At 40.2% G+C, this 25,963-nt stretch overlaps 1 protein-coding gene across 5 annotated transcripts in view; it reads right to left on the bottom strand.

Annotated features, from left to right (window-relative positions):
* mrtfab (myocardin related transcription factor Ab) overlaps positions 1-25,963 on the bottom strand; it is an 86,910-nt gene that overhangs the window by 57,862 nt on the left and 3,085 nt on the right. For 4 of the 5 annotated variants that reach the window (XM_034194725.1, XM_034194722.1, XM_034194723.1 and 1 more), the window contains exon 3: positions 22,108-22,296. In XM_034194725.1, the coding sequence (XP_034050616.1) occupies positions 22,108-22,276 (169 nt within the window). In that variant the 5' untranslated portion in view covers positions 22,277-22,296. Of the gene's footprint in view, positions 1-17,551; positions 18,056-22,107; positions 22,297-25,963 lie in introns of those variants that run through there. The other variant, XM_034194729.1, reaches the window with a different exon arrangement.

The following is a 25,963-nucleotide window of genomic DNA, read 5'->3' on the forward strand; positions in this document are numbered from 1 at the left end:
AGTCTGGGCCCGACACTAAACGCTCTCTTCGGCTCCTGCAGAATGCTGATGATAAGCACCGTCCCCGGCCGCAGCGCCCCCTCCCTCCCATCTCTGTTTTAAATAGCATGGCCAGCTGGCCATAAGGGGGCTATATTCAGCTTGGTATCACCTGTGCGATCCCTGGGTAAAGTTACTCTGAGGTACACACACACACACACACACACACACACACACACACACACACACACACACACACACACACACACACACACACACACACACACACACACACACACAAACCTGAAGACCTGTTCACTTGGATTAAAACCAAAGTTTTATAAGCCTGGTGCTTTGATACTATTTATTCCACGACAGACAAACTGCTCAGAAAGACAGACATGAGATCATACATTCAAACAGCAAAATGAAACGTATCCCGATTAGATTCTGGCTTCACCACACAATGTTCACATAAAATATACCACCGGACACTTAAAACCAGGACTGCAATTTGTTCCAGAATTGATCATTCTAATATTATCAAAAGATAATTGTAGCAGGGATGGCGGCCAAGTGGTTAGTGTGCTTGATTTCAGTGCGGAAGATTCATGGTTCAAACCCCACGCCTGCCACATTTCTCCATGTAATGTGGAGTTGGGCCAGGAAGGGCATCCAGCGTAAAACTTGTGCCAAATCAAATCACCTTGGATCTGCTGTGTGAAAACAAGGGCGCAGCCGAAGGGACTGACTTACTAATTTAATATGATAGAGAACACGGCTACATGTATTAACTCACTGTTTGCTTGGTTAGACATTTATGTTAGAGCCCTGCATGGGACTAATTCTTTGTCCCGCTCCCTCTGAAATTCTGACCATTCTCTTCCACACATGCAACGTGTGTCTTACAGTCCCGCCCGCTCCTGCAATGGGTGTGTCCAGTCCTACACGCACTCGTGAAAGGCTGAGTGCACAATAATAGAAATGTATTGATTTTGTGTGTTCTCTCATCTTGTCATTTAGGCTATTAATAAAGAAATTCATGGGACTGTTTGTTTCGTTGAATCCCTGGCCTGTATATCTTTTGACGCACTGATCACGAATAGCGTTACTATTTGGTTGTTTTCAGTTTAAAGAGTTTCATGTGACAGTTCAGTCGCTGCGCCATGTCTTTCTCTGTTCGCTCCTGTAATGTCCGTTGCTCCTGTTAAATTATTTAGATGAAAGTAGCGTGTTGACACGCATACTTTACACTATTCTCCTTTGTTGACTGAGTCGTCATCTCGCTTCTGTTCCCGCAGTGTTTCTTTTTAGCTACCTGCTCCTGCCCGCAGCTAAGTTCTGACTGCCTGCTCCCACAAGATTTGCGTTAGGTCATGTGGGACCTGGTGGAACCCAATCCCAATGCAGCCCTATAATTTATGTTAGCTTCCAACATGCTTAAGCCAATAGCGTTAGCCCGTCAAGTTATGGAGACAGCCTATATGGCTGCATACTTTGGTACTAATGTGCATACTTTGGTACTAATGAGACTGAAATCATTTTGAGATTTGATTTATTTCCAGATTCATTAACAGGATTAAGAGAGGAGGCGTGAAGACTAATTATTCCTGGTTTTAGGTTTTAAAAGAAGATTTTTTTTCCAGGTTTGCTTCCTTCACAGCCATGCGAATAGTTTATTTTTATTTGAGTATATGCTGGTACTGAAGGGAAAGTACTGGTAGTGTTGAGTGACAGACTCTGTGAAATTGGAATGTAATGATACGATACATTCTCAGGCAGTGGACTCTTACATAAAACCACTGCAGCAGAAACACAATTATTTTGGAGCCATATTGTCTGGTACTTTGTTTTCTTGTACTTTCTTGACCTTGTAACATGTTTCTGCTGCTGTTTTCTTGTTATTCAATACAGAGAAGTTGTTCTCCTCTGTTTCTTACTGAACTTACTGACACATGTTGGCTGGTCCTGCTGTGTGATCCCGGGGTAAAGAAGAAGCCAACAGTTTGCTGACCCATTAATTAATGGGGTCTGACTTTATGGAACAGTTTACTAGCCGATGTCAAACAAACAAACAAACTCCACTGATGTATTAAAATCGAGGCTTAAAAGAAATCATTTTGTCCACTAGTATTTAGAATTGAATGGTTAATTTTATTAATCTACAGTGCTTCTTTTGATTTATAGTGCACTTAATGCTAAAGTCACTGATTTAACTTATCTTGCTGCTCGAAAGTTCAATTTGTGTGTTGGAATTTCTTACATGCTAATTATGTTTTAAACTGTAATTGTTCTGATTTACAGAGGCAAACAAAATCTTAAATGTCATACGAGCAAGGGGTACACTCAAAATAAACTAACCAAGGCAAATCAACTTAATGTTACTTTGAATATTTCATGGCACTTTATTAGGGACAACTTTGATCTTACTGTCATTATGGACGGGAAAAAAGTCAATTAGCATTCTGTTTGATGTTGAAGGAAACAAGTTGGTCATTATAAAATAAAGGCTGAATTTAAAAGATGAGCATGCAGGTCATGCTCATCTTTGTGTGACATCACGGCTGAGCAGCACATAGCTACACACACACACACACACACCATGAACCAGCTGGCTGGTAGCGACAGTAACGGTGAGATTAAAGTTCACCTTCCGTCATGAGTCACAGTCTGGAACGGAAACGTGGAGTGACGATACACACTGGGATTAGGGCACTGATATTTGTGTACATGCACGCGCACACACTTTGTAGTTGCAGAAAAATCTCAGAATAAATATCTTTTGAGGAATTGAAAACAGCTTCCACTCTACCCCGTAGTTTACGGTACCTCTCAGTTTAATACGTCTGTTTGCTGCTGTGATTCTAACACCGGAGATCAGTTCCCATGAGAAATAATGTCAACTGAATTAATGATTAATAATTTATAGCCCAACAGTAACCTATAAATAACTTTTCATTGCTACTTCCGATTTTGCAGTGTCTTCTGTTTTTAAATCACTACAGTGACGGAAGAGGTTAAGAGTGTAAAGATTAACTTTTATGGTTTTAGGGCTTAACAGTTGAAACCACAACTACTAGGTGATAAAATATCAACATAATGACATTCAAGAGTCCTGTTATGATAACCTGATGCTCCTAATCTCTGCTATGTAATTTAATACAGATGATATACAAACATGATGTACACACATTAAAGTTTGGTCCAACGTAACGTACGTAACAAAGCATGTTACAGTCTGGCTTACACTTGCCTTATTGAGATAGATCTTTTTTTACTTTTACTACAGCAGTAATTTCCATGATTAACAGAACCTGTCAATCCTTTTGATAATTGACAGATTTAAGTAATATTTTGGATTTAACAGCCACAAAACGGGCTACTGATTAAATCAATTACTACCCCTCCAAAAAACACATCCAACTTTTACCGATTATAGCCTCTCAAAAATGTGAAAGTGTTCATTTTAAAAGACATTTTCATATGATTACTGTTTGACAGATAAAATACATAATTTAAAGACATCTGCTTGGAACTGAAAAATGGGAACTGATTAATTTTATACATTTTCCTCCTATTTGTAGAGTAAAAATTTGTTCATTACTTACAACCAATGTATTAAAATAAAGCAGTACAAAACCCACAACCAAGAAGTGTTTTCTGCCTGACAAACTGTACACCTGTAGTAGTACTCCAGAACAGTTTTGGCTCATTGTATGCTGTACAAAATGTAAGTTAACCTTTTCTCAGATATTATGTGTGTCTATTCCAGTGTCAGTATTTGACCTTGGACATCTTTAACTCAGTCTTTCTTTATTCATTCAATAAAAAACATTTCTGAGAGGGTTTATGGTTGTTGTCAAGAAGAAAAAAGATGAGTACAAGAATAATACTTATTGTAGATGTGTGAACATAAATGAACAAAAAAAAAACAGTTTTCAGGGGGTCAGATTAACGTGGACCCAAAATAACAAAACCAAGGACTGTTTTCATGTGTAAAATTTGTATTTAGGCTACAAAATATCAAAGGTGATATAATACTTGATATCATGTAATACTACATGATATCAAAGTCATCATGTATAGTAATACATGATGGCTAGCAAGGTATGGTTGGCTAGTTAACGGCTAAATTAATGGTAGCTCATCTGGTTATAGTTAGCCTACTTTCGAGATTTACACTTCTATTTTACATAGTGTAGATTTTTTAATGGTTCTTCAGTTTATGGGTTCTTTAACAGATGTCAACAGATAGTATCTAAGTTTGGGGTTTCCATTAGAAAGGATGTAGATTATGGAATATGTCTTCCTATAGTAAGCTAGTAGGGTCAACATTAGATAGAAACCTAAAACATATTTCATCATAGCTACTGTTTTGTTGTTACTTAGCCTACTAGCTATAATTTAGTTTTACAACAAGTCTACAGACTAGGTAGATGTATACTACAATCTTCTCCTGTATGAACATTTATGTTTCAGGAGCCAACTCCTATAATATTATGTAGTAACTATACATCTTGTATATGTTGTTTACTACCCTGATTGTGTAAATGTCAACTTATATACATTCTGTCCATATTCTTGTGCTGCTTAGGTGGGTAGGGAGAGTTCCCATGGGATAAAAAAAAAGCTTTTCAACCTACCATCCCATGGTTCTCAAGACCAGGCACCTAAGTGGCTCTATACTTTTTTTTTGCAGATATTTAGATGTACCTTAGTATACATTAGTAGAGTTCTAAGATATACCTTACTGAATTTTCATGATGACTACTTGGCTTCCTTAAGAAATCAATGCATAGTAAAAAATACACAAAAGCTGTGGGTTACAACTGACAGACCTGAAAAAAGAAAGGAGCCAGGGCACAGAGATATTGTACACGATATCCTGAAATGAAAAAGTGATGATGCCATACTGTGGCTCGCCTTAAGAGCTGTACGTACTGAATAACTGAAGACTCAGCTTGGGCCCAAAAAAGAAAAATGTTTGTGCATTTACTCCTTTTGCCAGTCATCTTTTCACAATCAAGACAGAGGTGAAAATCCAAGATAACTCGTACTGACACTGTGTACTTTGTACAGAGTCGTACATTCACACGATCAGTCACTATGGTGTTCCAAAATTCTATACAAGAGCCCAACACCTTCAAAATTAAAACAAGACATTCTAGGGATGCTTAGATACCTTCACAACTGCCTGAAGTTGAGGAAATAAAATGAGGGCACCAAAAATGCTTTGCAATCTCCTGTTTTTGGGACTTTGTGACCTCGCCGTACACATCTTTGACACAAGCGATCATCCTGCCACATACCACAAAACCAACAACAATCTTCACCAACAAACGTTGCTGGTGTCTGCATAATTATATGTGAAATACGGAACTAATGTGGCATCTTCCAGAAAACATTAATATAAGTGATGCTACAGAAAGCCTGCATGCAATTATTTACTGTAATCTCTTCTTGCAACAGAAAAGCGAAGCTCCACAGACAAGGTTTGTGAGGCTACTGTGCACTTGGGGTGCAGACGAAGCCTTCCTCCTGCGATATAATTTGTATAATCTGTTGCTAACGTCGCACTGCAGCTTTCTTCCCAAACAGCCTTATAAGCAACTTACGAGTATAAGGCCGAGCACTTGATTGTAATCGGTTGCTCCTAAGCTTTGGAACAATCTCCCCTAACCTATTAGATCATCCTGACCCTAGAGCAGGGGTGGGCATCGAGGGCCGAGACACTGCAGGTTTTCCATGCAACCAATCACCTCAGCAGGTGGGTTGGTGATGAGCTTCTGCTCTGAACATAAACACCTGGTTGTCAATGAAATCACCTGCTGAGACACATGATCATTAATGAAATCACCTGCTGAGGTGATTGGTTGCACAGAAAACCTGCAGTAACTCAGCCCTTTATGGCACATGATTGCCCACCCCTGCCCTAGAGTCTTTTAAATCCTCTCTAAAAACCCACATCATCTCCCTGGAATTTCCTAAATGAGCAGATCCACCTCCATGTTCTATTGTTTTTAATCAACCTGCTGTAATTTTATTGTTATTCTGGGCACCCACTTTTGTGCAGCACTTTGGTCGACTGCTGTTGTTTTAAATGTGCTTTAGAAATAAAGTTTGAGTTGAGTACAGTGATTATTATTATTTTTTTTATTTTTTTTGACCATTAAAACATAATTTACAAAGATCTGTCACACTTGCAGGCACTGCATGAACAGGAAAACTGTGTAGATGCCAAACTTCAGTCCTGCATTTGGCTAAACCTTGCCATACATGTGGAGAAAAGTGAAACTCTCTTCAACTACCCTGAACTCAAAACTTTCCCCAAAATCTGCCTTACCCTTAGAGCCCTAATGATGCCATCCTGCATACAAGTCAACTTTCCATTATAAATCTATTCATAGATCACATCTGCACACAGGGTTTCAGGAAAGTATATGTCACACATTCAGGAAGCAAAAACTGTTCTGAACAATTTGATATGCAACACATGGGCATCATACTAAATGAAAGTACCTTAAAAGGGGAATTTCTTACGGTGTGGTAAAATTGAAGAAATAGCTGAGGGCTCTAAGGGTTAAAATTCAACTAATCTGGCACAAAAGGTGAATAACATTACATTTAGGCAAGTCATTCAATCCTCTGTCACTTGCTGCTCCATTATAACAAGTGTGGGTTGCATCATTAGATCCGGTCATCTTGGTGTAATATTTGATGACAGGCTGAAATTTGATCGTCAGGTTAGTTCAGTTGTGAAGAACAGCTTTTTTCATTTAAGGATTTTATCGAGAGTAAAAGGGTACCTGTCACGCAAAGATCTCGAGACTATAATCCATGCTTTTATGAAGACTAGATCACTGTAACTTGCTGTATTTTGGCCTGGACCAAAATACCTGCAGCTGCTTGTCTCCTTACTGACAAACACAAGCATGACCACATATCCCCTGTTTTAGCCTCACTGCACTGACTCCCGGTTGCTTTTAGAATAGATTTTAAAATTGTATTTGTTTTTAAAACTCTTAATGGCCTAGCCCCCCAGTACCTGGCTGAGCTCCTTCGTGTCTACGCCCCTGCCAGACCACTGAGATCTGCAAATCATCTGCTACTGGTCATCCCAAAAATGAGGCAAAAAGCTAAAGGTGACAGAGCCTTTGTGGCTCTGGAACAACCTGCCCTGTCACATGCGCTCTGCGGGATCAATCGAGGTTTTTAAATCTTCCCTAAAGACTCACCTGTTCTCTCTGGCTTTTACTCAAGTTTAAGTGGGATTCTGGCAAAATTTGATTTAAATTTTATTTAAATTTTATTTTAATGATAGTGTAATTAATTTAGTACTGTGTTATGTACTTTTGTGCTATTTATTGTAATTGTTGCATTTTATTGATTATCCTCTTTAATGTGTACAGCACTTTGGTCAACCTTGGTTGTTTTAAATGTGCTCTATATAAAAAGTTTGAGTTGAGTTGTGATAACATGAATAATCAAGAAGGGTTCTGGCATTTCCAAAAGACACAGACTGTCCAGTGTCATGACGACCTTACGACCAGAAAATGATGCACCAGGCTTCTTCAGTTCTTCTAAAGTGATACAATGATTCAGCCGTAAAGTAATGTCCAGGTTGGAATATTCGCACAACAGCACGGAGTCGTATCAGGAAAACATAGATTTTAAATTTCATTCTTCCAGTATAGGAAGTCTTTTTTTGTAAATCCAGAGAAACCCTAATTTAAAAATGGTTTTAAACTAACAATAAAATGTCTCTGTCTGATTTGAACCCATTGCAAAAAGTTCTTTAAAGTGCTTTAAAACATGTAGTAGCAGACAACAGGTTTATTTTTATGTTGCTGAAGAAGCTACATGTGATGCTTTAAAAACAAGAGCAATCCGAGATTTCTGACGTCCACCAATCCGGATCCAGATCACCTCCAAACTTCAGTGGGGTCTTCCATGGCTTAATATCTATCTGTGGTGAAAATTTTGTCAAAATCCAAACAGTAGTTTTGACGTAATCCTGCTAAAAGACAGACAGACAAATAAATAAATAAACAAGTAAATGCAGATGATTTTATTATGTCCTTAGTGGACTTAATAAATTTAAAAAAGAATTTAATAAAAAAATTACTGTGGTACACAGCTGAAAGAGTGAAAAAAGCATGGAATTAAATATAGAGGGCAGCTAGCAGCTGTTCGCATCTGGTAACATGAAACTTCACCGTGGACCAGAAGAAGGAGGGATGGAGGAGGTGCTCAGCAAAAGAAGAAAGGAAAAGTCACTGCAAGAGAGTAAAAAGCAGATTAACAGAGGCGGCCTGGGGGCTGGCTAACAGTGTCACTGACTGTGTTACATAACAAGAATATCTGAAAATCATTTATTATTATTGAAATAACCCTCTTGACCTTCTGTCCTGCTTATGGAGACTTTCATTTCTACTTTGTGAGCACTTTCTATTGAGGTCCAACAGTAATAAAAGCAGTTTCTCGGGGCAGAATGGTAGTGAAGTGGAGCCTGACTGCAGGGGAAGTAAAGTTTTGTATGATTAGGATAAATTTCAGAGTCTGCATCGCCGACGACACACCTTTTAAAAATCATCACTCCATCGTTTGAAGTGCTACGTAAACCATATGTGTCTCTTACTGTAAGCTGCTGCTCTGGGTTTTTATTAGGCCTCTTCTTCCTGTGTCCCTCTCCTCCTCCCTTTCCGTTACTGTATATAACTTCTCATAAAAACCTGGCTGTTAATTTGCTTCAGCGACTGAAGTGACTGGGTTTTATTAGACGCAGATCATTAACGGGGGCAACGGCCTCTATTTGATCGGTGCTAGTGAGATGCAGATGTGAGGTGATCTGTCGATGAAGGTTCTCAGTCATCCAGGTAGGAAAGTTCCAGAAGGTTTACTTAAAAACAACGGCACCGCTCCTTTAGCCTGAAAGGTATTTTCTGACAGATCTAAGTGACTGATCAGAAAGTGAAGATAAAGATAAAAAAAAAAAAATGAATGACCACTGAAAACGAGAGCCTGACCGATATATCAGCTGGCCAATAATATTAGCCGATATGAGCCTTTCACAAACACAATATCTCTGCTATTTTTGCCAATATGAAAACATTTATTTTGCTGAATAAACAATACAGAAAAACACTGCTGGAAACAGTGTCATTACATAGTTTCTCCAGCAGAGGACACACAGACTGCATTGTTTACGATGCTGTCAAGCATGGCTGGGACCCCATCACCCCTTGGTCACATGAGCTACAAGGGACAGAGACAACAAAACCAGCTGCCATTCAAGAGACAAGTGCTCACTATGACAAGACAAAAAAAAAAAAAAAAAAAAGACAAAAAAAAACATAACTGATAGCAATGAAAATCATTTCGGCTTGGAAAATGTACATTTTTGATGACAAATACGACAAAGAAGACTGTTATGTATGCAAGACTGTGCAATAATGACTACTGTATATATGCATACATGGCCTTTTTTACTGAGTATGTTTCAGCCCGAGTCTTTGATTTAACAGAGAGGACTTAGGTACACTTGTGCTGCCAGTCAGCGGGTGATGAACTGGCATGATTATTCTAAACACTTTGAACTTTCTGGAGACTGGTGATACTCTTTGTTGCTATCTACTGCTGGCAAGACGGTTTCCTGTTTGGTCTGTCTATGCAAGAAAAGATCCCAATTCTCACACACGCTTGTTTAAAGATCCAACTCAATACTTTTCACAGATTTTAACAGCTTCTGTGTGTGAAATTTAAGGACTCTGAAGCAGGCACATGTTGGCATAAGATAAATAGCCAAAGTGATGAAAACTGAAACACCAGAGCAGTACTGACATACTTCATATATACTTGAGGGTAAACTCTCAGGCAACACACGTGTCTGTGAATTATTAAGTTAATGACTTTTCTTAAAGTCATGTCTCAAAAACTGGATTCCCAACATACTGTTATAACTCTTATCACCAAAGTTTCATGATGATGGCTTTATAATTATGAACAATTTTGCTAACACACAAACAGAAGCTGGACAAGTGTTTTCCAACAAGCAGGGGGCGCTGCAGGCCACCAGACCAAGACTTTAGACATAAAAGTAACTGGAAAAACAAGCTCACTTAAAGATACATACAACTTCAAAAACAGACATACTCCTAATCTGTACCACATGTGATAGATTATGCACTTTCCAGAATATAAGTAACACCTCTTTTCTGTATTATCAGCTCTTTGATTTGGGGGTTTTATGCTGCAATTATTGCTGCAATTTACTTTTTATTATTGGCATTTATTCTTTTATTATCAGAGTTTATTTTGTTTGGTGTTTTGATTCCTGGGAATGCACTACATAAATAGTCATTATAATTAATTATTGTTATCATTACCAACAAATGCATGTTTATATATATATATATTATATATATATGTCATACAAACTCCAGCAGATAGCAATGTTTAGCAGTTTATGATACATTACCAAGTGGCAACACTTAAACCTAGATTTTGGCCCTAAAGCAGAAGTCATATTTCTTGTAGTTCCTGGACTGGCCACTTGAGGCTGGCTCCAAAACAGAGCACTTTCCCACAGGACTATGTGTTACAATGTCCAACTTTAGAGCAGAAATAAACATGTTTACAGCCTGGTACAAAAACGGTTTTGTTCTATTTCAACAGTTTCCCCCACCATGACAACTGTACGTAGGGTGAATGTTAGTTTATGATGTTTTAAGCAATAAAGTTCTGTGTAATTGTGGACGTGGTTGCTTTGAGTGACAGCTGCTGAGTTCAGCCACGACTCCTCTTCTCGTAGTATCCGATCGTATCCCAGAGTTAGCTGGCAGCAACCACTCGCTGTTGTTGTTGTGTCTGTTTGGAGTATTTTATTAATGCAGCTGGAATAATATGGCTTGTTGTGCTGAAACTTCTAAATGGATCATTTAAGATGTCGCTGAGTGAAACTCTCGCCTTATTTAATCTTGTATGGTAACAGTGTTAGCACTTACAGCAGTTGTTGATATGTCCACTTAATGCACGATTACTGAAGAAATATAATGGCTGATAAATTTTACTGTCCACACAAAAGTAAACCGTTATGAGAACTACCGCTCAGTCCCCAAAAATATGATTTAATAAACACCTGAACTGAGGTTAGCTGTTAGCTGAGGGTTCGGCCTCAGAGAGAGGGGAGTGTTCAGGCTTTCCCCGTCACACATGGAGCCACCCACGCTCCACCCCTTATGCATTAATGAGTTCATCGTGAACCACTGTGGGCGGGGCTGTCAACATGGTGCTACCCAGAAAAGGGGATCATTTCGGCTCTTCAGGTCTCCACAGAAAACCAATGGATGACATCACGCAGGCTCTGTCCAGCAAACATAGAGTGTGTATAAATTGCGTGTGTGTGTGTGTAAGGTGTTCTAATTCTAAAGAATGGCTGCATTAAAAAGCTGAAGACCAAAGTGCACTGAGTCATGAATTCCCCTTCAGCACGTCTCAACAGGACCTGAGTCACTCCAACAAAACACTGACCTCTGCAACGCTCATCAGCTAACGGTAAGTACGCCACACTTGCCATTAGCACATGAGCCACAAGTTAATTGGCTGTTCTATTATTCAGAAACACTGCAGCCAGTCGTGCTGGAGACCAGGCCAAAAGAAAAAAAAAAAAAAAAAAAAAAACCTGAACCACAGGGCGCCCTCAGCAATCCAACAGCAAGAGCTCTTAAACTGTGTGTATATGAACTTATTCCGCTGAAAGAGTCATTCACAAATGTTACAGGGATGAGAATGAGAATGTAATGTGTTAAATCTCCTCACTTAGTTTCAGTGTGGAGCTGTTGACTAAAACCAGCTTTAAAGCAGTTTAAACCAGTTCGTGGTATAAAACAGCTCAAAATCCATCCAAATTCTACTTAGGCCAAAAAGAATAAATGTTTATATCAGGGAAGCGGCAGCAAATGAAAATATGTTCTTGACTGTTCTTGACGTCTGGGTGTCTTTGGTACCAGGCGCCCTCACAGGAACCTTGGGTACCACTGGAATGACACCTGTGTGAAACAATCAGTTCCTCAGGGAGACTCGGATGACTTGCACTGTGAGGGCGCATCAGCACGCGCATCTCTGTGCATTATCCACCACATAGGTGTTAAGAAACCCAGTGGAGCACCTTAAGGAGAGCAAGGACACGCCCCCACGCATAGATGGTTACTTACAGTAATGTTCAGAATAATAGTAGTGCTATGTGACTAAAAGATTAATCCAGGTTTTTGGGTATATTTCTTATTGTTACATGGTAACAAGGTACCAGTAGATTCAGTAGATTCTCACAAATCCAACAAGACCAAGCATTCATGATATGCACACTCTTAAGGCTATGAAATTGGGCTATTAGTAAAAAAAAGTAGAAGGGGGTGTTCACAATAATAGTAGCATCTGCTGTTGACGCTACAAACTCAAAACTATTACGTTCAAACTCCTTTTTTAGCAATCCTGTGAATCACTAAACTAGTATTTAGTTGTATAACCACAGTTTTTCATGATTTCTTCACATCTGCAAGGCATTAATGTTGTTGGTTTGGAACCAAGATTTTGCTGGTTTACTAGTGTGCTTGGGGTCATTGTCTTGTTGAAACACCCATTTCAAGGGCATGTCCTCTCCAGCATAAGGCAACATGACCTCTTCAAGTATTTTGACATATCCAAACTGATCCATGATACCTGGTATGCGATATATAGGCCAAACACCATAGTAGGAGAAACATGCCCATATCATGATGCTTGCACCACCGTGCTTCACTGTCTTCACTGTGAACTGTGGCTTGAATTCAGAGTTTGGGGGTTGTCTCACAAACTGTCTGCGGCCCTTGGACCCAAAAAGAACAATTTTACTCTGATCAGTCCACAAAATATTTCTCCATTTCTCTTTAGGCCAGTTGATGTGTTCTTTGGCAAATTGTAACCTCTTCTGCACATGTCTTTTATTTAACAGAGGGACTTTGCTGGGGATTCTTGCAAATAAATTAGTTTCACACAGGCGTCTTCTGTCACAGCACTTACAGGTAACTCCAGACTGTCTTTGATCATCCTGGAGCTGATCAATGGGTGAGCCTTTGCCATTCTGGTTATTCTTCTATCCATTTTGATGGTTGTTTTCTGTTTTCTTCCACGTGTTTCTGGTTTTTTGTCCATTTTAAAGCATTGGACATCATTGTAGATGAACAACCTATAATTTTTTGCACCTGCGTATAAGTTTTCCCCTCTCCAATCAACTTTTTAATCAAACTACGCTGTTCTTCTGAACAATGTCTTGAATGTCCCATTTTCCTCAGGTTTTCAAAGAGAAAAGCATGTTCAACAGGTGCTGGCTTCATCCTTAAATAGGGGACACCTGTTTCACACCTGTTTGTTCCACAAAATTGACGAACACACTGACTGAATGCCACACTACTATTATTGTGAACACCCCCTTTTCTACTTTTTTTTTACTAATAGCCCAATTTCATAGCCTTAAGAGTGTGCATATCATGAATGCTTGGTCTTGTTGGATTTGTGAGAATTTACCGAATCTACTGGTACCTTGTTTCCCATGTAACAATAAGAAATATACTCAAAACCTGGATTAATCTTTTTAGTCACATAGCACTACTATTATTCTGAACACTACTGTACAAGAGGCAGAGATGGATCAGCTGTCTGCCTACGTGGTTGCTATCCAGGAACCGGGGTGGTTCTATATTGAGGTGGATGCTCCCAGACTTGACAAACTAAGTCTCCTCTCAAAATGAAGATATTTAGTCTTCTACAGTAAAAGTGTAGAATGACTTTCATGCTGCTGAGCGAGTGCTTGTGCGTGTTCTTGCTTTTCATGCAGTCTATGTTTTTCAACAGGTGTGCACATGCTTGTGCATACATTTGATGATTGCTGTGCTACATGAGCGGGCCTGTACCAGGCAGGCGTGCCGGCACAGTGTTCCCGACGCTCCGAGCAGGTCTAAGAATCCTGATGCAGCAGATCTCTGTAGCTTCAGGCTAAAGATCTGAGTGAGGCTGTTGTTGCTTTACTTCATTTGACAAGACTTCACTGTTGACAAAGATTCTGTGCGCTGGTGCTTTCTGCAATAACTCGCTGTCAGGACGCGCTGTGCAAATGGGAGGCTACCAAAACGTGTCCGTGCACGTCTGTGAGCGCGGTCCAGTGAGTCATGCTCGGGTTGTGGGTGTGCGTGGGCCGGACACATTTAAGACATAAGCCTCTCACCACAGCAGCTTCACATTTGTGTGTTTCTCTGTGTGCGCATCAAAGCATAACGGACGCACGTTGTTTATGTTCGCCAAAACAAAAAACAAAACAGTATTTGGTCTCCAGCTGTTCAGATTCCGCCATGTGTGAAAGATGTAAATGTGTTTGCACGTTGGAATGGGAACGTTTTAAACATCACATCATCAAATAAAGGTTGCATCCTCTCCAGGAATTTATGTTGTGAAGGCTTTGCGTGTCCGCTTGTTTCCTAGTAACAGAGAACTGACCGAGATGTGGAGTCAGATGCTGAACCAAAACAAATCAAAACAAAAAAAAACCAAAACCTTCCGTACAGTCATTTTCAAATAAGAAATAACACGACAAGATGACCTGTGCAGGCACTTTGGACTCATCAAGCCGTCTCAGACTTCCCCCTGAATGGGACGCCAGTCTATGTCAAGGCTGGAACCCATGTACAGCTGGATGAATTGGGATAATCCAGATAAAGAGTCTTTCAAAGGTGAAACGCCAGGAGATTCTCAAAATATGGTGTTGGAGTATTTATTAAAAAAAATAAAACATGCTCCACCGTGCTAACCTTTCACATGTCCCAAATTATTTGAAAAATCTTTATTTTTATTCTTCCATCCCTATGCTCATCTTTGTCTTCTATTTGTCCTCCTCCCAGCCTGATGGAGAGCTGGGGGGCCTCTGCTGCTGGCAGCTCCCCCGTTAGTTACATAACGGTGCCATCACCACAACGAAAAACCACTAGGTCAGGCTATCCACGGCTAAGCTACATATCCTGTCATTATTTTGTAAACCTGCCTAACGGCACAGATTCTGGTGGCGTGGGATTTCATCTGCAGCTTTCATTCTGCCAACAAATGGTAGATCATTTCTGGCTCTTATCAGGAAAAACCCAAACTCTAATGACACAACACAGACTCAGCTATAACCCATCTATTCATTATCTGAGGGTGGTGACAAAAAGTGGAACATGTTATTTATGTTTGTCTTTGCAAGTCTGGATGATGTCGACAGCCTGAGTTCATCCAAATTCTCATCTCCAGCTGAGCAGTCTGTCTGCTGAATCTCTTTTTCTCCATTTATTTATTTATCATCACTGTCACAAATTTTACAGTGAGAATCTAACTTAACATGCAAATAATAATGCAACTGCAGAAATGCATACAAACACACATATATATATATATGTGTGTGTGTGTGTGTGTGTGTGTGTGTGTACACATGCACACTTCTGCATTACAGCTGTGGATGCCAGTGGGTGCAATGCATGCTGGTCAGTGGAGAACATCACCTCATCTGTGAAAACTAGCGAGATTTATTATCATTTTTTTGGTCCATTTTCTCTAGCTGTAGTGCATAACTTTTAAAAGTGACTACTGCTCCACTTGAGAGCTTCCAAAATTGTTGAATGATCCCACTTCCATGGGTGCATTACAAATAAATCAAGCAGAAGAAGATGGTCTCTGATTAGCTTGTTACCAACATCAAGCAGTTAATGCTTTCACCGTTCCTTTGCCTCTTTGTAGGATGACTTACAAAGTATTGAATGAATTTCACTGAAATGTGATGAGCTGATAGATATATTTCCAGGAAATAAGTGATTCAATTCTGGAGGTGGTCCAGAATATATTCTGGAACTGAGATACAGAAGAATCTTTGGCAACATATACAGAGCTGCCAACCATCCCGCATTCAGCAGGATTTACAACCATGTCCCGTGTCCCTCATTAGTGCGTGTGGGACGCCCATTGGTCCCACGGTTGTGTGGGTCCAGGCATATTGTTACGCTGTTGGTGCTCGCGGCCACGTGTGGGTGTCCCGCTTTGGTAACGTCAAATGTTGTCAGGTATGCATATAACTCAAACATTCGTAAGAAGTTGTTGTTGAAATCTGGTGAGCAGACAGATAATGTTCTAAAAAAAATGAGGGATTTTATTTTGATTTTGGATCCAGGATCTAGAAGAGGTTTTAAGCATTCAGGAACATGTGGCCTTGGTGGAGGTGTGACCTCTCAGACAGCCTTCTAGTGGTGGACAATATTATCAGAAAAGAAAATCAGACTTCCAAGCTCCAGCGGCACACAAATAAACACTATTTTGGTTTCCTGTAGACCGACCAGGCACAGAAGGCACACTGCCTGAACCCTGAACTTAAAACTCATTTTCCATTTTCTTTAGCAGCAAACAATTCGTATCGTGGTCTGGAACACTGTGTCCTGACTGAAACGAGTGGACCGTTCCCAATGAGGACTCAAGAAGATCGAGCAACTCCTTTAACCTACATTAATGGAGTTGTGGTCTCTGTCTGTGACCCCCTCAGTCAACCTTGTCCAGTCACGTCTGGATCCCAGCCCCTGGCCTGTACTTCCAAGGGTGCAGCTGTGCTTTCAGGCTGGACAGCTGACAGCTGCAATCAGTGATGGAAACTATAATTTCTTTTTTTTGAGGAAAGGCCACCTCAACACCCGCAATCACCCGGTTCGGCTCAGCCAAGCCCACTACAAGGCTGGCCTCCAATCCCCAGCTGTTCTCTCTGTCCCGAAGACCCAATGAAGTTAATGCCTGAAGACTATGTTTAAGACAAAACAGCAGGTGAGCTGGTGAATATGCACAGGCAGGATCGGCCTTAAGAACTGGTTTCTGTTTATGTCGGTACACACAGCCGTGGTGCAGACAGAGAGGCTGCAACACACCTCGTCTCTAGAAAGCAGAGAAAAGAGCAAAGACCTCATCTGTGCTTGAACATGGTCAGTGATTCCTTATACCTGTGCCAGCAGGACCAAAATACCGCTACAGTAGAAGCAGAAATGTTTAATAAGCCCCCCTGCAATAAATAAATAAATAAACAAACAAACAAACAAACTGAACCGTATGATGGCACAAGTGATACGTCCCATCTCAGTTCTGTCTTGAAGCAAAACAAATAACCCCAACCAAAGCATGTCTGAAAGATCTATTTGTTCTGAAGGTTTCACTTCCTGAAGGATGTCACACTTTACACACAGTCTACTCACAACAAAGCCAAAGTTGTCAAAGAACCATTTGAGCACATGCACGCATTTTACAACATCTAGACCTCAGCAATTAGATTCCTCTAATAATTAATTTTTCCCTCTGCAGCAGAACTTTACCAAACTGCCGGCTGATGCTGGTTTCCAAGAAATCTGCACTGACATGTCTCAGATCAAAAGAATGTGACTGTCAGCAGTAAATACAGAACAGCTGCACACACACAAACTAACCAGTACGGAACACAAACTAAGGATCAGTACAACAAGTACTTTGTAATACGGACAGACTTTACCTGACTGGAGAGTCATATCCCACTGGACCATGCTGAAGAGAAACTTTCCCCGACTAGATTAGAGATTCATAGTCTAGAAAGTGATGAAAAAGCAGAACTCCTCCAAAAATCTCTATTTTTAGTTTCCTCTCAAGAGCAGCGAGTCCTCCGTTAGCTGCCATACACCTCACATTCCCCTGCTGTAAGGACCAACTGTGAGCAAGTGTGTGCACGCCCTGACACCGAAGGCGTGTAGCTCTTTGTGCGTATCCCTTTTCTTTGCTTCTTGGATAACAATCAGGTCCACCTAAAGGATCCCAACCTCTTTGTGGCAACACCTTTGTACCCTTTCTGTTCAGTTTTCTCTACAATTTTCTTCACACACACACAAAAAAAATTCACTTCCTTTGTCCTCCTTAAAGTTCACGCTGTCCATCACTGAGGAGAAAAAGCAGGTAGTGGCGAGCGTCACCACCTCACATCCCTTTCGTCCTTGCGTTCCATTTTCCTTCACTGTCCTTCTCTTCTGTCCCTACAAAGTTATGCAATACCGACGTGACCCGCCCACTTCTCTTCTTTCCTTCCTCCTCCGTCTGCTGCAGCCCAGACAAACTAGCACAGGATCGCTATCATGTCAAGATAACCATCAGCACTTGTGTTTACTGTGAAACAACTCGGGGGGGAAGTTTGTTACTGGGAGGACAGGAAACAGAAATCTCTTTTAAGGCCATCTTCTTTTACATCAGCCTTCGTGAAATGAATCAAAGCTCTCTCACACACACACACACACACAGAGGGAATAAATATATTATATAATATATTACATAATCTTGTGTCAGATGTAAAGAATTGATTGTTCCTGTGCATGTGCCAGCCGCCAAACTGTATGCATACAGGAATTTAAAATAAATCAATCAATCAACTGCATGAAAACATCTCTCTGTTATGCTGATGCTTTATAACTGCAAGACTGCCTGCAGCAACACGTCTGCTTTTGGCTTCTGGAATGATGGGTGGAAGGAATCGGCTGAGAGCCGAAGGCGTCAATTAATTTCGGGACTGTTGCCCTCAGGCTAGGCACGCACATGGTGCTGGTCCTGGGAGAAATAGTGACGTAATACTGTATCTATAATTTATGCAACAAATATTCACCTTTAAAAATACATCATTTCTTTGAGATTGTCGCCTACAATTCATAAGAACTTCCATCAGTGTGCATTATTCTCTGCTGCTTCCTCTAAGACTGTAAATCATTTACTGGTCCAACCTCACCTAACCCCACTCAAAACACACCTACAGCAAACGTCTCTGCACAAATCAACCAACGCCCAGCTGAGAACAATGGTCAGTACGGCTGACTTTTTTGACATGATGATGAGATGTAAGTGTGTTTGTACCACTTACACTAAATTACGGCTGTCTGATGTCCTACTGGCTTTGAGACATTGAGAAATGTGGTTTTCTGGGTTAATTTCACCTTTTTGTTCACATGCCTGAATATTTCTATCTATGCAATTAAATAACAGTTAAGCATATTAAGGACGGCACATTCCCACCACGTGTGGAGAAGTTTGCAAAACCACAGTATCCAGTTTTTTTTTTTTTTACTTTGATTCATGACTGCCCAAGAAAGCCGTTAAACCCTGCATCTTGTAATGCAACTTCTCGTCCACCAGGGACTAACAGGCCAAGAACCATTTTTTCTAACAATCAGACAGGCTGTAACGGTGTCAGATTTTTGTCAAACGTGGGTCCCAGGGAGGACACTACCATAAAATGAAAACAGTAATTTTTAGGATGAAATGCCCCCCCCCCCCCCCCCCCCCCAATCGGTGAGCTTGACAGAAGTCACCAATGGTTAACCTCAAAATAACAGATGTGAAAACTGCTGAGAGAAAAATATTTGGCAACCTCTCACATCAGTGTCCTTGTGTTTACAAGCAGCATTCTTCAATAACCCGTTATACAAATAAATAATTTTATTATTTATAGTGTAGGGATTTAAAGATGCTGAGTACACATGGTACTCTAAATCAGCCAATTTTTCCCATGTTTTCTTAGAGCCTTGTGTAGAATGTGCCCCTATCCACAGATCCTATATTATACTAATCTAAGATGGGATCAACATTTCCCATCTACTGTAGCAATCACCAATCAAAATCTCTGGGGGCTCATCTCACTGCATTTCAACAGTCGCCAAACATCTTGACATTTTGTTGAACTGACAAACCTCAGTTCAACAAAATGTCATGCTGCTGCAAATAATATTAGATTAAAAAAAATGCCAAAAGTACAAATGATAAATGAGAGAAGCCCCAAAGATTATTCAGGGTATATATTATTTCATGTCAATCAATGTGTTCAGGGTGTGGATCAGCAGGCAGGTGGCACCAAAATACATCAGTAATACTGGTCAACACTGGCACCTCCCAGTGGCCACCACGCCACCTTTAACAGCCCCGCCCCCCCCGCCTTCAAAAGGAAAAAGATTCTTCTGGTTCATTCAACAGGATGTGATCTTCAGCACAGATAAGCATAAATTAAGCTGAGGAGATAAGGGCGCTTTGCACACAAGGCCCTCAAATAAATAAATAAAAAGCAATATGGGCCGACTTTGAGCGCCACCTACACTCAGAAACCTTAACTGCTCGTGCTAGAAATATTGAAATTGTAAACATCTACTGTAATGTAACTGATTATTGAAGTGATTATTGTAATATCGATTAAACTGGCACGCTGCTAAAGATTACTGTCACACCAAATTTCACATTTTGGTCATTTTGCGTGCGACCTTTTGTGACTTCTGCCAAGGTCACCAAAGGAAATTTTGTCCATAATGTTGGTGTGTGTTCATGTGGTGGTAGTTACTTTCTGTGACATGCATTTGGAGAAAATCTGTGGGGGGGGGGGGGGGGTCACGGCACAGCCGCGTCTTATCCTTAGGGGGTAAAAAAAAAAAAGGCTCAACTAAACACTAACAAACTACCAAGCTTCTCAGATAATCTGGCAACATCAACTTAAACAAACCAATCCATATATTAAGCAAATTTAACTCTTCAATAAATGATGCAAACAAAAACAACAGGCAGTTATCTGTGCACGTGGCTCTGAACACACACATACTGCACACTGGGAATGGACCATATCGTATATCGTTATACCAGTAGAAAACAACCTGGTGGCAGAAATTTGCCGTTCTGCAATATAATCGATATAGTTGATGACGTGCTTTCATATACCGTGCATGTGAGCAGCTCCTGCAGAATAAGTTCAAAGCGGGAGAGGAAGTAAAGTCAAGCCAAATATAAACTAAACAATGAGATAATGCGACAGTGTCGTATGATAAACACATCCATGTGTGTTAGCGTGCACTTATACATGCTTCATGCGGTGGAGGAGGAGTCTCTGCTGCACATGTCCAGAGTGAGACAAAAATACATATAGCAAAGAGGCCCCAAGTCACAGTAATCCAAACGCAACTTTGTGTGCATGAGGTACAATTTATTTGCATGATTTGATTAATTAGTTCCTACATTTGGTTACTTTGCACGCTGTGCCAAGTTGAGTGCACACACTGCATGCAACACAGAGTGACACTGACAGGGTTCCATTACAGATTTACTCAGAGTTAAACAATATTTTCAGAATGTTGACAAAAATCAACAGTGAAATGACAGCGATTCCTTTAAGCGAGTGAATGTGACTGCTGGGTTTTGTCTGTTCTTGATAAATGTCATTCAAATAGTCATGGCAACAGAGGGGTAAGTCACGCCAAGTAGTTTTTACCGATACATTATTTCTTATAACATTTACTGCAACAAGCCCCTCCTCTCCTCATCTGTCCACATGTACCGTGTCATGGATTTTACAATGTTAAGACTTTTTCTGTACGTCATGTAAACAATAACAGCATTTCCATTGCAGTGTTTAAAATAATGTTTTTTCAAATCGCCTGAAAAACTACCTCAAGCAAGCAGAAAAACCTTTTTTAAGAGGTTGTATTTTTTTTCCTTACAAAATACACATACTTCAATTAAGCACATTTTCAATTCCCTACATCAAATTGTTTAATTTTGAGGATAACGGAAGCCTGCCTAATGAGTGAGAGACGATCAGGATAATAACAAAAAAATATATCACTGAGCACTGAACAGATTTTGTTTTCTCAGAGAGATGTGTGCATGTAGGCTGTATGTGCTGACAAAATTATTTAATGCGTGCACAAATTAATCAAACAAAATCAAACTGACAACAGAATAGACACCGAGCATGCCATCTCCTCCTGACATAAACTCTTCATGGAAGTCTGGTGAATTCTGGCTACAGGTGAGTGTGTTGAGTGGTACCACTTTCATATGATCATTTATATTGTTATTGCCAAAAATACCATGAAATATTGTGATATTTTAAGGCTACATCGCCCATCACGACTGCACAAATAAGTCATGTTGCACACAAACCCGACACGTAGACAAAATCGTGACGATACTTTTTCTGGTGATTCTTCTTATAGGAAATCCACCACTTATGTGAAGAATATACTGTGACAGGACGTTAAAACAGGAATGCTGTCTCACCGTTCTTACGCTCCTGAAGAGGCAGTGGATTGGAAGCCGGCTGAAGGGTCAGCTCTTGAAGCTCATTGGCCACTGCCTCGCTCTGAGGACTTGGGGCTGAACCCGTTGTCTGAGAAACTTCCATCCTCCCAGAAAGTGGCTGTTCGTCCCCTTTCTGTTGGTGCAGCATTGTCGAGGTGACAGAAGGGCCTGTAAAAAAGATGAAGTTTAAAATGTATGACGCAAATCTCTGCAGGTTAGAAAGACAAACTCTGGAGAGTAATGTGCCACAGCTACTTCATTTAAAAAGGTACAACCTCTAAAAGTTCAACATGCAAGCATGAAGCCTTCCCTTTTTCTCCCTGACACACACACACACACACACACAAGAAGAATGCAAAGCCACAGGCTAAGAGCGGAATCAGCCATTGGGGAGAATTTGCATGTTTGAGCATTTACGAGTGCTGCTGTGGCTGCCGCTGACAGAACTGTTTCTGCTGCAAAAGCCTGAGCCCACTGGGCAAAAGAGTGCGAGACGCAAACTGTTACAGAAAAGCCAACTCGGTGCCGGTGTGACCCAGGAACTCCACGCCTGGTTTGACGAAAGTGACATCATGACTTTAGAATGCAGCTTGAATTTACAAGCATAGTTCAAATCCATTCATAAGAATACAAAAAACTGATAATCAAAGCTCAGATATTCACATTCAGACACAAACACTGATAATTAACTCATTATTTAAGTCAACAGCTGAGAAGGCTTTAAAGACATATGGTAATCTGGCACCAATCAGTTTTTCAATATGAATATTTGCTCCCTTATTTCATGCCACAGCCAAGTGAAAATCTTTGGGTTTTGGTGTAAAGTCATCTTTGACTTTTGTGACATTTTACTGATTCTAAATTGAATTACTATCAACCTAAGCGGCACAAAAATCCAATGTACTAAACCACTACAGCAAGCAAAGCCACACAACCTTTTAGGATTCTGACACAAAAAGACAAACTTTCAAACCTTCCACATAATGTGACTTCCAAGAGGTTTAAATAATGTTAAAATGCCCTTTGGTTTGGTTGGCCATTTCCTCTTGTATTCTTAATAAAAGCCTTTCTGTGTCATTTTCATTTATTTATTTGTCATGATATTTAAAACAATAACTGAAGCCTCCACAAAGCTATTCAGCAGTGATCACAAAATACTAGAGAAGAAAGTGCAGTGTTTCAGACAGGATGACAAATTTATGAAAGAGAACCCAGCCCTTGGAAGAACTTGGCTTGGGCTAAAACTTTATTAGGATTAGGGTTGCGTTAGGGTTACAGTTGGTGTTGGGTTATGGGTAGGGTCAGGTTTAGGACTGGGTTAGGTGTAGGGGTAGTATTAGGTGTAGGTTTAGGGTTGAGTTAGGGTTACTGTTGGTGTTGGGTTCGGGGTTTGGTAGGTTTAACCCCAGGCCCAGTTCACACCTGGGGTCGAGTTCACATCAGGCTGTATCTCAGTCTGGGATAATGCTAAACCCAAACATTTCTTTGCTAGCCTGAAGGTACACCTTTTTATAGTCATTCAAGTCTAATGTTTTTAAACCTTCATAGGACAGATGGCCCTGAAAAAGCCTGACTTCACAGAGATATGCTGTCTTGTTCACAGACCAAAAAGTTATTTATACAGCAAATCACTCACAGTTCTTATACAAAAGACAGACGTGCTTGCACATTGATCTGTCTCTGTCTGTAAATGTTTGTTTTGATGTAGTTCTGGTGTGAATGCTGCCATTACTGCACAATAGTAATGGGCAATAAAAACAATATGTGATATAAACGATACAACATTGACCCACGATAGAGATTTTAATTCTATTGCACTATCACTGTAATCATGTTAATGGACTGAAGGTGGCAGCAATGCAACAATAAGGATGCTGGCGCCATTAAACACCATATAAGAAGAATAAGAGCACATCCCATTGGGAGGAGGCCCCGGGGAAGACCCAGGACACGCTGGAAGGATTACATCTCGGCTGGCTTGGGAATGCTTTGGGGTTCGCCCGGAGGAGCTGGGGGAGGTGTGTGTGGATCGGGAGGTCTGGGCAGCTTTGCTTGAGCTGCTGCCCCCGCGACCCGACTCCGGATAAAGCGGAAGAAAATGGATGGATGGAAGACAATAATGCATGTTGATGATGACGCAATCTACTTGAAAACCTGCGCAAGTTAGAGCCATAAGCTGCAACGCATAATTGTCATTTTGATTAAACATGGCTGAAAGCAAAATGGAGGAGCTGGTGAAAAAGACCGGTCGAACATCCATTATTTGGACTTGATTCAGATTTAAGCTGCCTGACGAGCAGCAGCAAAGAACCAAAGCTTTTTGAACCACTGAATTAATATGAAGCAATTGTGTTGAAATGGTTCAGTGTTTCGAAGCATTTGATACAATTAAATATGGTGACATCTGCTGGCTAATCATCAGAGCACTTGCATGGAACAATAAAGGGCAAGGTGTCATGAAACAGTGAGGTACTTATGTATGTTAAATAATAAAGATTCTTTGTGCATCGTGAAATTTCTGACTATATTTTCGTTGAAAGACATTAATAATACTATATATATATATATATATATATATATATATATATATATATATATAAAAATGTAATATTGTGTTATAATGTGGTTGTGCCATCACAAAATACAGTGCAAAAACCGTCCCTCTTAAAATAAGCAAAACAATCCAAAAGCTAGCAAAATTGTGTTGCATTAAGCAAAAAATTCTGCCAATGGGGGTAAGAAAAATTTACTTGGTTAGAATTCTCAAAACCAGCAAAATGTCTATGGACTGAATAATCAAAATGTGCCTTAAAACTTGAAATAATTCTTATTTTAAGATTAGCCTCTGTCTTAAAATAAGGCAAACAATCTTGTTCCTTTGCTTGGACGATTTGAAATCCAGTGCCTTTCCTTGTTACTGGTTAAATATAGCTTCATATTAGCTGGAATAACAAACAGAAGAGTCTGCTCTTCTTCAATTTTGGAGAAGACTCTCTCACATGGCACAGAACTTGCTGGTACATGAAGACAAATTCTGTCCAGTTTGGAAAGTGTTGGATAAACAGCAGCATAGCAGTTTGGCTTTCCTTAGGGTCTATGTAATCTGTTCTGAAATAGTTCTTTTATAATTTATATATCATGATATATATCGTTATCACAAGAGGCTGAGATGTATATCGCAATATGGATTTTAGGCCATATCGCCCATCCCTACTGCACAGCCGGCACAAAAACCACAGGGCAGTATTGCCTAATGTGTGACTGCTATTTCACAATCACACACGTCTGAATACAAGCAACCAACCATATGACATGGTAAATGTTCACTTCAACTCAAAGACCAAGAACACCATCTCACTGTGCAAACAGTTTTTAATAAACTTTTTAACGGGTAAATACTTTCAACATTCATGTTTTTACATCATTGGCAGTGGCTGGCAGAATAAAGTCACTCATTTGAAGCTCGGATCCAAACAATGATGTTCATTTTTAAGTGATTGCAATAAAACCTTAAAGTCACGTGTTGTGAGACCAAACAGCCAAAACATATTTGTAGGAGCGTGTCATGAACCTCAGCACTGAGACTCAGAAACATAAACAATGAAATTGTTTTACCATGAAGAGGAAGGAGACGGTGGCATTCAGTGATGCAATAACGCAGCAATCACTAAGTCAATATTACAAAACGGACACATAATTTCATAAATATGAGTCATTACCTGACAACTAATGCTTGATTATGCATTAGTATCCTGGGCACAGTATCCATTTGTGCACTGTGTGAGTTACTACCATTTGACGGTGAGATAATGTGTGCAGTCAGCGGCTTCAACAC

This window comes from Thalassophryne amazonica, chromosome 18 (assembly GCF_902500255.1).
Source record: "Thalassophryne amazonica chromosome 18, fThaAma1.1, whole genome shotgun sequence".
Lineage (NCBI taxonomy): Eukaryota > Metazoa > Chordata > Actinopteri > Batrachoidiformes > Batrachoididae > Thalassophryne > Thalassophryne amazonica.